The sequence below is a fragment of the Melozone crissalis genome, unplaced genomic scaffold, assembly GCF_028551555.1.
Source record: "Melozone crissalis strain CALT ecotype California unplaced genomic scaffold, PUWL_Pcris_2 ptg000120l_1, whole genome shotgun sequence".
Classification (NCBI taxonomy): Eukaryota; Metazoa; Chordata; class Aves; order Passeriformes; family Passerellidae; genus Melozone; species Melozone crissalis.
The window spans coordinates 3,059,904-3,072,792 of NW_026535896.1; the positions used below are offsets into that span (position 1 = coordinate 3,059,904).

At 52.6% G+C, this 12,889-nt stretch overlaps 1 protein-coding gene across 3 annotated transcripts in view; it reads right to left on the reverse strand.

Moving 5' to 3' along the window:
* Window positions 1–9,245, reverse strand: part of KIRREL3 (kirre like nephrin family adhesion molecule 3) — a 412,349-nt gene extending 403,104 nt beyond the window's left edge. For all 3 annotated transcript variants that reach the window (XM_054293001.1, XM_054293000.1, XM_054292999.1), the window contains exon 1: window positions 9,036–9,245. In XM_054293001.1, the coding sequence (XP_054148976.1) occupies window positions 9,036–9,096 (61 nt within the window). In that variant the 5' untranslated portion in view covers window positions 9,097–9,245. The remainder of the gene's footprint in view (window positions 1–9,035) is intronic.
* Window positions 9,246–12,889: the final 3,644 nt, after the last annotated feature.

A 12,889-nucleotide genomic window follows, 5' to 3' on the forward strand; every position in this document is an offset into this window, starting at 1 on the left:
AGAAGAAAGGATTTCATCAGAAGGTTAGATAAGAATAGAAAAAGAAGGAATGATAACAAAGGTTTGTGGCTCAGACAGAGAGTCCAAGCCAGCTGACTGTGATTGGCCATGAATTAGAAACAACCACATGAGCCCAATCACAGATGCACCTGTTGCATTCCACAGCAGCAGATAACCGTTGTCTACATTTTGTTCTGGAGGTCTCTCAGCTTCTCAGGAGGAAAAATCCTAAGGAAAGGATTTTTCGTTAAAGATGTCTGTGACAGCCTCCCATCCCCTGGCCCTTCCCCTGCAGAGCAGCCCGCGGCTCTCACACACGGTGTGCTCCAGGCAGGGTCACCTCAAGCGTCCAACTCTGCATGGGGGTGGCACCTTCAGAGGGTCCCAGCTCTCCTCCCAGCCCAGCACCCAAACACCCTCTCCATTCCGAGGGACTGGCCGTAGCTGCGGAGCTCCAGGCCAGGCTCGGTGCCCTCAGCACCCCCGGAGCCCCGCGGTCACCTTGTCCCTTTGCGAGGAGGTGACACAGGCAGGTGCGAGCGGAGCGCTCGGCTCCTCCATGCGAGCGCAGCTGCTGCCACCGCCAGGCTGAACGGCAACACTGAGGGTGAGACCTGCCTGGCTCCGCCAGGTGACCGGGATCGGAGACACAACACTCGGGCATTCCCTCCAGGTGACCTGTTCGGGGCCACAATACTCGGGTATTCCAGCCAGGTGACCGGGACCGGGCCACAACACTCGGGCATTCCCTCCAGGTGACCTGGATCGGGCCACAACACTCAGATATTCCCTCCAGGTGAGTGGGTTTGGGGCCAGGACACTCGGGCATTCCCTCCAGGTGACCTGCGGGCCACAACACTCGGGCATTCCCTCCAGGTGACCTGGATCGGGCCACAACCCTCGGGCATTCCCTCCCCATGCACCCCCGGCGCTCCAGGACATCCCCGTGTCCTGCCCTGCTCCTCCAGCGCTGGAACCGCGCAGGTGAGGAGGTGAAAATCCTCGGGAAAGCTGAGATCACCTGGAACGGGCACTAAACACACACACTCCGAGGGGAACCAGTTCTCGCAGGGCAGAGACAGCCACAGACATCAGAGGAGCTGATAAGGCTCATGTGAGTGATAACGATTTTGTCTCCGGTTATTTTTGTGCAGCTGGGAACAAGTGGCTTCAGTCAGCGCCTTGCCAGCTGGGGAGAGAGCAGCGGTTCTGCATGGTTGGGATGGAAGCACAGCCAGCTCAGCCCCCACCGCGCTCACTGGGCTTTCTCCTCGCTGGCAGAACTTGTCACAGCCTGACCGAGAGAGCACCGAGTGACACCTCGGGGTGACAGGTAAAGATGCAAAGCAAGGAGTGGGGAAGAGCAGGGTTTTCCTGCAGACACAGCTTGAGGGAAAGATTCAAGCCTTGGCTGCCTCAGCAACATCTCCATGTGCTGGCTGGGTTTAAATCGCTTTAGAGAAGCCAGAGGCCTTTTCCTGTTGGGCAGAGAGAAACTCCCACCCAACACCTGAAGGCAGAGCAGCCAGAGATGACCATCTCCCTGCAGCACCTTCAGGCCCCACAGCACTGCCAGCATGGACCAGTGCCACCCTTTCCTCATCTCTGTGGCTCTGGGAAGCCTTGAGCTGGAGCTGAATCAGGGCTCACAGTTTGTCACACGGCAGTGACAGCTGAGCCTCATCCTTGGCCTCACCAGCTTCAGCCAACAACTCCCAGTTAGCACTGGGAAAGGCAGAGGCAGATCCAGGCAAGCACTGGGCAGATCTGCAGGATGGTCCTGCTCCTCCTGGGCCAGCAGCCTCACCAGACCCAGCCAATATTGGCCAAACCACATTTTCATCTTTGGTTTGCAGCCAGCACCAAAGAATGAGCAGGCCTGGTTGTCCAGAAGGAAGCTCCATGCATCTCTTTGCACTCCACACCACAGAATCAGAATGGTGAATGCATCTCATTCCATCCCATGGCCAGGAGTGACATTCACTATCCCAGGTTGCTCAGGTTCCCATCCACCCTGGCACGCCCAGGGACAGGGCACAGCTCCTCTGTGCCAGAGTCTCACCACCCCCATAGAAAGGATTCCTTCCCATCATCAGCTACCCCTGCTCTAAGGAGCTTCTGCACCTGTCTCCACATCCCCTCCTGATCCAGGGGCTTCAGATCCATCCAAAGCAGCTCCTTCCATCCCACTTTTTCCAGAGACTCTCAAAATCCCTGCTGCTGTTCCTGCCGTGCTGGCCATTATGCAAGTTCGGCTGTCTTAACTCGCTGCTGAGCATACAAGTGGGGCTGACATTTATTTAATCCTCATAGTAATGTTGACTGTGTACTTACTGAAACACCTCATGCTTATGGAAGACATTTGTTTCCAAGCAGCTTATGCTAAATTGCAGTGATATAAAGGAAACACTTATCCAATATTGACATTCACTGACTGGCAGCAGACTGCTTGAATACTCATTTATGCTGGGGGTGGGAGAGGGACGGGACAACAGGACCTGAGAGGGAATCAGGCCTTTCCTTTCTGACCTTTTAACGAGTTAGGTGATGTAAGGTTAATGATAAGCTGCCCAAAATACAAGATGGGACTCCAAACCCTGTAACTTCTTCCACTCACTTATATTCTGTGCTTATATAGGGCCCACTGCTCAAAGATTGATCCCTCATCCATGGGGAAGTTTGAGGAGCTCATCCCTTCCACCATCAGAATTAGGCCTTTCCTTTCTGACCTTTTAACAAGTTAGGTGATATAAGGTTAATGACAACCTGCCCAAAATGCAAGGTGGGACTCCAAACCCTGTGGCTTCTTCCACTCACTTACATTCCATGCTTATATAGGCCCACAGCACAAAGACTGATCATCATCCATGGGGAAGTTTGAGGAGTTGATCCCTTCCACCATTGGTGCATATATCATAATTAGCAGGGCTTCTCTCACCTGCAGTGTGTGTCCTGCTGGGCACAGCTCCTCAGAAAAACCACATTATTGAACATTTTCTCCATTATTTCCCCTCCCACAGCGTTGGGGATGCTCACCCAGAAGGCTCCTAAAACATTCAGGAGGTGCTGAACATCCTCCCAGCCTCGGCCCAGCCAGGCAGGGCGTTCAGCACTGCCTCTGCCTCATATTGAGCATGACAGCCCTAGAGCCCAGAACATAAATCCAGCAGCCCTGAGGAGGTGAATTAGCCACCACACGACCACACACATGTGAAACCTGCGAGGCAATTCCACCCAAAGCAAAGTAATTGCAAACAAAAGACAGCATCTATTATCCGAGTTGAAAGTCTGACCGTGCCTGCATCAATGGTTAATGAGCAGCAGTTATGGCAAAGCCCTCAAAAACCAATTACATCCTGCTCCACCCCAAATGCAGCAGACCAAGAGCTGCTGTAGCTTTTGTTGCGAGTGGGGGCGTTGAATGAACACATTAAGACAAGATCTTATCCCCAAGTTAGCATCTGAATTTAACAATGCGAGTGTTCCACCTCCCACTTCCCCAGCATGTGACACTACCCGAGGCAGGACGCCCAGAGCCCATCGCTCACAGGCACTAAAAGCACATTTAGATTTAAGCTGTTTAATGCAAGTCGGTAAAAGGAAGAGCCATGTAACAGCCAAGTGACCTCCAGCTCCTTTGCTCCACTTTGGAGGCTGCTGCTGCCACCAGGGAAAGGCAAACACTCGAGTGTGGGTCTTGCCAGCCAGGCAATGAATAAACAGGCTGGGCTACACTCAAAGGGCATATTGAACCAGGACATCTGTTAGGCCACCGTTTCCAAGACCAAATCCCAGCATTTTCTCTGTCCTACCACAAGGCACAATTCAGAAATGGATACTTTCCTCTTCCCCCTTGAGCGGTCTGGAGTACAGATGTGCCATGAGGTGCAGTGGGGGAATGGAAACCCCCGAGATCTGAGCAGCACCAGGATCCTGCTGCTCAACCTTTGCCTGGAAGGACGAGCACAGGTTTTAAACTTTATTTCTTCCCAGCCAGGAAACCCTGCACATCTCCTGGCACGTTTGAAATGAGTACTGGGTTCCCACATCCCTGCAAAAGCCAGGCCATGTGCCAGCCCTGAAGGCAGGGCAGACCGCCTCAGAAACTCACAGCTCCACCGAAGGCCTTAAATCTCAGCAAATAAGAGACTGATTTACAACCAATTTGTTTCACTACCTATTGATTTATACAATAAGCTTGTACATGGTCACTGTGGCTCTGTCGCTCTCTTTGGCCAGAGGTGGCTCTCAATGAAGCCAAAGGAAAGACTCGTATTGCTCCTGAACAGAAGATAAATTAGGGCCTTCAGCAATTGTTGGTATAAATTTGCTGGGTTTTAAAGTAAATAAATAAATAAATAGAAGCTGTTTAATCCTACTGGAAAGATTCTGGAAGTGATGTAAAGCCAATTCTCCAGCAGCATTTCCATAAAGCCCCCTGCACCCAGCACTGTACAAACTCGCAAAGCCGATCATTAAATCAGAGCTTTGGAGCAGCCACACTCTCCATCACAGGCTGCTCACAGGAAGAAAACAGTTTATTCAAAGCCCTTGATCCTCAGCCAGCTCACAACCTAAGGGGCAAATTGGCCTCTCCCCCCTTTATTTACAGATACAAAAGAAAGAAGAGCACGGAGCTTTTTTATCCTGACGTTTGCAGTCCGACTACAGAGCGGCTGGAGCCAGTGACACGCGGTGCTGGGAACCTGTCAGGGATTTCTAGGCACGTTCAGACTCCAGTTGGTGTCCCCTAAACCAACAGGAAAGCACAGAAATAATTGACATCAGCCTGAGATGTGCTGTGCATAAACTGCCTGGGCACCTCTGCTTAACCTTGGCAGGGGGAGGCTGGTGGTGACGTGGTGTTAGCTCTGAGGAGGAACATCTGAGGAGGAACATCTGCCCAGCTCCCCTCCCTCTGGCACAGGGCACCTGAGCAAAACCCCAGCTCCTCCCTCCTGTGCTTTTCTGAGAGCTGAAACCTTGCAAGAAAAGCTGATTTGAGCAAAGTCATCAGTGGTCCTCACGTGGCTCTCGCTGCAGGAGGTGCAGATGGGAGATGGGAAACCTAAATTGTGTTAAAGCAGGTGTTGGACGAGGCAATTCTGCCCCATGCCTTTGGGACAGCACAGACTGGACCACACCAGTTTTATCTTGAGGCTTATTTCAGTTTCTTTCCCATGCAGCCCAGTTGTGAATGCATTGCCCCAGCCAAGCCTGCACCTTTCCAGCAGCAGCGCCTCACAAAGCACTTTCCAAACCACCTCTGTCTTCTTCTCAGCCATTTCCAGTTCACAGAACCACAGAATATCCTGAGGTGTGACCTCTTGGGCTTCAGGAGCTCTTCCTCACCATCATTTTTTATATCTCACTGGGTGCTGCCACTCCTGGTATTTCCTGAACAGCTCCCAGGGCTGACTCTGTCCTGCTGGCCTTAGGGAACAGCCCAACACACTCCTGGCAAAGCTGCCCTGCTCCCCACATGGCAGGAGGAATTAACATGGAACAGGGACCACAGCCACAGATTTCCAGGCTTTTAAATGACAGACTTGTGATTGTGAGACACAAAAACCCCGCAAGTGCTCCAGCTCTTGCACACACACACTCCCAGCACCCCAAACCTTGTACTTTTCCTCCCCATCACCCACTAACCGCCCCCAAGATGTGAAAATCCTCATCTCTTGCTCCTAATCAGTGTTGGTGGGTGGAATTGGCCTGGTTTCTCTCATCAGCATAATTTCACCCTTCTCCACCTGGGGGCTGCTGCTGAGCCAGTGGGAAGTTGAGCCACTGCTGCTGCTAACGGGCCCCTCTGACAGAAGATTGTAAAGCATTTGCTTCCAGAGAGGAACCAAGTGAACTGTGAAGGAGAAAAACATACCCTGCAACACCCAGAGAACTCGGTATTCATCACCCCGAGGGAAAGCAAACATGCCTTTGGAAAGAGAGCCCTAGACATGCAGAAATCTTCCCATCCAAGGTAAATTTAAGATGCTGCCAAATCCACCTCGTACAGGTCAGTGAGAGGAGGGGGTGGCTGTAGGTGCATCTTCAGTGCTGCTCTCCCCACAGCCCCAGCTCCCACACTGAGACACCTTCCCCAGTTGTTTCCAGCCTCCCCCAGTTGTTTCCAGCCTCCCCCAGTTTGGCTGGCACTGCAGCAGGGGAGGGATGGGTGAGTTATTCCCCAGGCAGGCAGATCCATGGCAGCAGCACTTCCTTCCCACCAAGGGTCCCACACATCCCATCTCCACAGGAGGCCACTAGTGCTAGGACGTTCTCTCTCTCTCACCAAAACCTGGCCCTGGCAGCCTGGAGGGGGTGGAAGAGTGAGTGGTACCAGGGCAAACCCACCCTGGAGTACTGACCCACCAACTCTCAGAAGGAGCCAGCACAGGCTGCTTCAGATAATTTACACGGGGCAAAGAACAGAGGATGCTCCAGGGAAGACAATTGGTTCTGCCCAGGTCCTCTGGAGCAGTGAGCTGTGGGACAGATCCTCCTCCCCCCGCAGGCTGAGCCATGCCCAGGTGCAGCACAGCCCCAGACAGGAGCAAAGAGCAGCTTCTCCTCCTGCCAGCTGCATTGGAAGCCCAAATTCCAGCCTGCATGGGCTGCAGGAACAGCAGGATGCCAGGATATCACCGGGATGCCCATGAAATACAAACCCAAGGGCACAGGTGTACAAATCCCGTGATGGAAAATGTCCTTTTGGGGAGGTTTGGGATAAGGAGATTTTTTTGTTAAGTACTGTCCAGACCAGACATCCCAAGTGAGGTTTTCAACACAGGTGATCCTTCCAGCCCTGCTGCCCTTGGCTTGGGGGGATTTAATGACGGCAAATCCCTTCAAACCCCTTTGACAAGAAAACACAGCCCTGCACAAAAAGGAGCTCCTGAAACTCCTGAAGGGCAGAGCCAAGCGATTTAGGTTGTCCCTTGAAGTGAGTTTTGGACCACCAGCACCTCCTGGGCAGGGCAGGGCTGTTCCTGTGGGTGCCCACACAGTGTCCCATCCCTCCTGAAACAGGTAAATGGGGTGTCCCATCCCCCCTAAAACAGGTAAATGGGGTGTCCCATCTCCACACCTTAGGGACACCTTTGTCACAGCCAGCCAGTGCCACCACATCTGGACACTGCTCGAGGGGAGGCAAACACAACATCTGCTGGAAAATCAGCTTCAGCACCTGCACCCAGGCCTTTCCTGCCCCTCAGCACCGTGTGGCTGCAGGAATCCCGTGCATTAAATCCTGTTAGGGATCCCCTGCATGGTTTCACCCCACGGGAAGAGCCACGGCGCTGCCGACGGCGCCTTTGTCACACACGGAGAGCGGCAACTCCACAGAAACACTCCTGGCTCATCCTGTGGGAGAAACCAGCGGAGAAAACGCTCTGCAAGGCACTCTCTGTGCCTCCTAACCCGGCGTGAATAAGCAGGTACCACGATCCTGCAGGAGATGAACCAGCTGAGCTCAGGCAGCAGAGCCGAGGTGCCGCCGTGGCTTCCCAGCGCCAGCGCTATTAAAAAGTGCATTAACCCACATTAAAATCATGGCTGCAAAAGGAAGGAGCGGGGGGAGAACCCAACAAATCCCGGCTGGATCCTGCTCACAAACTTCTCCAGCCCGCTAGCAAAGTGCCATTTGACCTGCAGGGACTGATGGGGTCCGTGTGAGCAGGGAGGGATGCAGGGAGGCCGGAGCAGCTCCCAAATCGCTGCCGTGCCCGGCTCCACGCTGCCCTGCTGTACCAGGAGAGTTCAGATTTGTTCAGCCAGAAACCCACACGGAGGACACAGTGGGTTTCTTTTGTGCAGCAGCAAAGGCAAATGCAAACACAGCTTTCTTCCCGAAGGAATATTAGTACAAGCAGAGAGTGAGGGGAAGAGAAAAGGGGAAGGGAGGACAGTGTAGGAGCCCAGCATCACATCCGAGCCCAGGAAAAGAGGAGGGAAGGATAACCAGGAGCACAGACACCACAAACAAGGCGTCCCTGCTCGGGGACTAGGGTGAAACCCAGCGTATGGTGGGGGATGTTCAGCACTGATGTCTGGCTGAGCAAAAAACCAGCTGCCCGTGGAGAAGCACTACTCTCTCCAAAAGTTTTATCCTTCATTTAATCAACAGATGGACTGGCTGCGTGGGTTTGGGGTTTTTTTATCCCTTTTTCTTTTTTTTCCCAAGCATCCCCAAGCCGTACCCTCACAAAAGCTGGCGTGGGGACCACGGCGGCGTGACACAGATGGGATTTGACACCGGCGTTGGGGGGGATGAGCAGCACAGAGGCGAAGCCGGGGTCTGGCTGCAGCTCAGCGTTCTCCACAGGTGACAGATAGTCCAGGGAGCAGGCACACAGCAGCATGCCAGATGCAGCTTCCCAAAACGCACCCCCTTCACAAATCCTTCTTTTTAAATATTTTTTTTTAATTTTATTTTTTTTGCGTGGGAATGAAGCAGGTTGTAAAGTTGCGGGGTGAATTCCTGCGATGCCCACGCTGCTGCCCGCGCCGTGGGGAGGTGGCACTGGGGCTGTGACACCCCCGCGGGGTGCCCACCTCCCCCGGGCTGCCCGCATTGGAACAACTCTCCTTCCTCGCACCCCCCGGCACAAATCGCTCCCCAGCCCCGCTGCACAGCCGCAGGCTCGGGTCTCCGGGCTGGAGCCGCTGCCGCCAGCCCGAGCGGCTCCTCCGCCGCACCGAAACTGAGCATCCATCGCCCTCCTGCACCGGGGGAAGCACCGGGCGGCGATGGGGGCCAGGGGGGGCTGTTACTCAGCCAAGCCGTGTTTACACACACAAACACGATCCAATTTACCGAGCTGGAACAGAAAGCACTCATTTGCATACTAAAGATTTTTCGCTTATTTTTAAAGGAAAGAACGGTAAGCCGCCTCGGCGGGGATGCAGGAGGGGAACAACTCTGCAATCCTCCCTCTCTCTCTCCCCCGCACCTTCTCCCCACAGCAGCCCCCGCACCCCACCCCGAGCCGGGGAGCCCCCCGGGTCCGCCCCGCTCGCAAAGTGCGGGGTCCTACCGTGGCTGAGCAGGAGGCAGCCGAGCAGCAGCAGGAGCAGGTCAGCCTGGAGAGCGCTCATTCCTCAGGGTGGGCTCGGGCTCGGGCTCCGCTGCCGCTGCCGGCGGGGGCTTCAGGCCGCCGCCCGCCGGCTCCGCTCCATCGCCGCCCCCCCAGCTCCTCCCTCCCCCGGCAGCGCTGCCTTCACTGGCGGAGCCTCGGCGGCGCAGCCCGGCTTTTGGAGCGGGGGGGGGAAGGGAGGGGAGGGAGGGAGCCCAAGTGCCGGGGAAAGGGGGAGTAACTTGCGCGCAGCGGGGAGGAACGAGCGCGCATCGCCCCCTCCCCAAAGCGCCGCGCACCCGGGGGGTGAGGGTGCGGTGAGGGTGCGCTGGGGCTGCTCCTGCCTCAGGTGATGCTCCTGCCTCAGGTGATGCTCGCCCCCCTCCCGGAGCTGCCGCCGCCTCAACGGGGCACCCAAAGCAGGAGCGCGAACACCTGCGCGGCTCTGCCCGCCCCAGCTCAATTTGAGGTGTGGGGGATTGGTGCCCATCAGTCACGGCACCCTTGGACCCCTCTGTGCCCTCCCGGGGGGGCACCCAGAGCCTCATCCTGAAATACAGAATACTCCCAAAAATACTCCCAAAATCCCGGGAAAAGAGAGGGGGAAATAATGTACGTCAATGATGTGTATATGTCAATGTGTGTGTATGTCATCCCCCCCGGAGATAAATTATATCCACAAGTGCAGAGGGAGCTGGAGATAGGAGGGGAGTCCTCTGTGAGACCCCCAGAGCTGCACCCTCATTTCCTTCAGGAGGGGAGCAGCAGCTCCTCACACCTCCATAAAAACATACATTGGAGCTGGGAATGAAAAATAAGAATACCCCTCCTACAGTCTGTGCCTTCCCAGGAGGGCACCCAGAGCTTCATCCTGAAATACAGGGGAATACTCCCAAAAATACTCCCAAAATCCCAGGAAAGGAGAGGGGGAAATAATGTGTGTATGTCAATAATATGTGCATGTCATCATCCCCCCCGGAGATAAATTATTTCCACAAATGCTGAGGGAGCTGGAGATGGGGGGGAGTCCTCTGCGAGACCCCCAGAGTTGCACCCTCTTTTCCTTCAGGAGGGGAGCAGTAGCTCCTCACACCTCCATAAAAACATACATTGGAGCTGGGAATGAAAAATAAGAATACCTCTCCTACAGTCTGTGGCTTCCTGGGGGGGCACCCAGAGCCTCATCCTGAAATACAGGATACTCTCAAAAATACTCCCAAAATCCCAGGAAAAGAGAGGGGGAAATAATGTGTGTATGTCAATAATGTGTGTATGTCAACAATGTGTGTATAATGTCGTGTCCACCCCCTTGGAGATAAATTATATCCAACAACCTCCCAAAAGTCCAGAGGGAGCTGGAGATGGGGATGGGGAGTCCTCTGGAAGACCACCCAGATCTGCACCCTCATTTCCTCCAGGAGGAAAGCAGCAGCTCCTCACACCTCCCTAAAAACATACATTGGAGCTGGGAATGAAAAATAAAAATACACCTCCCCACCCAATAAAGTTTTGCTTGTAAGGAGGGGACCCTGTGCAAGCACTTCCTGCTGTCATTTTGCAGGACTGGGCAAAGGGACAAAAGGGTCTTTTCTCTCCTTTAATCACCATTTTTATCCTTCTGGGGTTTTTTTAACCTTCTTTATTTTTATTTTCACCCAGCAGGAGTTTGGGGGTAGAACAGAGGTGCCCAAAAATCAAACCCAGCCAATGAAATCCTTGCTTACCACTACACTTTATATACCTACTGATTCCAGAGCCTCCCTCATCACCAGTCTGAGGGGCATGTGGGGATGGCTGAGGCAATTATTAAACCAAAATGAGAAAGTAATTACAGCTGTGGACTCTAATTACTGCAAGGTGAGTTTGAAAAAAAGGCAACACAGCTCTTCCTGCTCTTCTGGGGCTTCCTGCTTACCTTGGTGGGACCATGGCTAAAATATGGTCAAACCACGACTACCAGTCCTGGGCTGGCTAAAAAAGGATAACTTTCTAAAATCCACTTGTGCTAACAAGCTAAACTGGTGCCAGGTGGTTAAACCTGGCTTAGGAGTAGCGTGGAGCTGAGTTTTATTGATTGAAACACAAGCACCGCACGCAGGCTCTGCTCTCAGCGCAGGGGGAGTCACCCTGCAAATAAAGAGCTTTTATTATTATTTTTAGCCTGCATCCCTAAGGAAATCAAGCTTATTTGGGTTTGGCCACGAGTGCTGGTTTGCCCATCCCTGCCTGCTTGTGTCCCTGAGAGGAAGAGGTGCAGAAGTGGGGTTGGCTGCTCAGAGCTGTCCAATTCCTGTATTTCTCCACTCCAAGGGATAGTGGTACTCCTGGAATGCATTTTCCACCAGGATATCACCTCCAGCTCTGGCAGGGATTCTGGCAGTGGCCACAGCTGCAGTGGTGTCCCCATGCCTGGCAGGTTACAGGTGGTGCATTTTTTGGTGTGTTTTTTTCCGGCAGCAGCACTGATTTAAATGTGCGTGGAATAAATTGCTCAGTGCCTGATTTCAGTGGGAATTAGATTTCTAAATAATTCCAAGGCTCTCCCTGTTGTGTTTCAGTTTATTCTGCAAAATGTTGTTTGCTTGCAGACGAGGGGTACTAATGTATATTAAGGCTGCTACACAAGTCAGGCTTTCCTGTGAAGCTTCAAAACACCATTAACATTTGCATGGCAATTTCTTCTTTTCCTTTCACAAAAAATATTATTCCTTGCCTGCATCCAAAACAGCAGAATTTTTAACTTCCAGGAATCATGAATATTTTTCTCTTCCTTTTTTTTTTTTTTTTCCCCTTCTTCTTTCTCCTTCCCAGCGAAAACATTTCAGCTGGAAAATTCTCATCATTGCAATACTGACCTTTGCAAAGGGCTTTAAATCCTTGAGTGGAAGTAGCAGGTAAGTGCGAAGTTTTATTAACTGATTACCTCTGTGGTTTCGACTACATTGGTAGTCAAATTTGATTTAGAGGACCAGGCATGTTAAAAAAAAAAAAAAAAATCAGCTTTCTGACATAATTTTGGCTTGCTGCAGCCTGAGCAGCGTCCTGCAAGATCAGCTCCCCTCCACCTGATTCAGGAGAGCAAATCGAGTGCAAACTGATTATTAGCTGCTCCTCTCGGATATCTCATTTAAATCTGCTCTGTGTTGTGGAAGGAAATGAATCATTCCAATTAAAAAGCTGAGAAAATCAGGGAGCTGGGGGGAGCAGCCTTTGGGGAGGAATATTAAGCTGGTGCTGGCAGCTCTGCCCCAGTGCTGGGCCCAGGGTGCGTTTGCAGCTGCAAACTCCACGTGGGTTTGGTCCCTCTGCACCCCCTGCTCCCCACCTGGGTGTGCTGGGGCCGTGTCCACATCTCCCCATGGAATTTGGGGTCACACTCCTGCCCTGTGCTGTATCTAAAGGCAAAGGGCAAATCCAGAAGCTGGAAATAGCAAATAATCAACCTCTCCCTTCCTCCTTTTATCCTCTTTATCAGTGGGGATAAAACAGGCAAATTCCTATTTTCCCCCCACAGCCCCCCTATTTTTTATTTTTTTTATATTCCACATTGACAAGTGTAATAGATATGAAACACCACAACAATGAAAGCCCAGACTTTCTCGTGCCTTTGCCTCTCTTACTTCCAGGCTATTTACTGAGAAGTATTTACTGTGAAGTGCAAGAAACAAAATGTTCTGAAAATGCTGCAGCAAAATGGAGGGGGAAAAAAAAGAGAATAATATAAAACATGTAAGCAGCTTGATCAAAATGAAGCAATATTGACAGAAAATGGGGTTTTAAGCAGCAGGACAACAGCAACTCAGATGGATTTCATT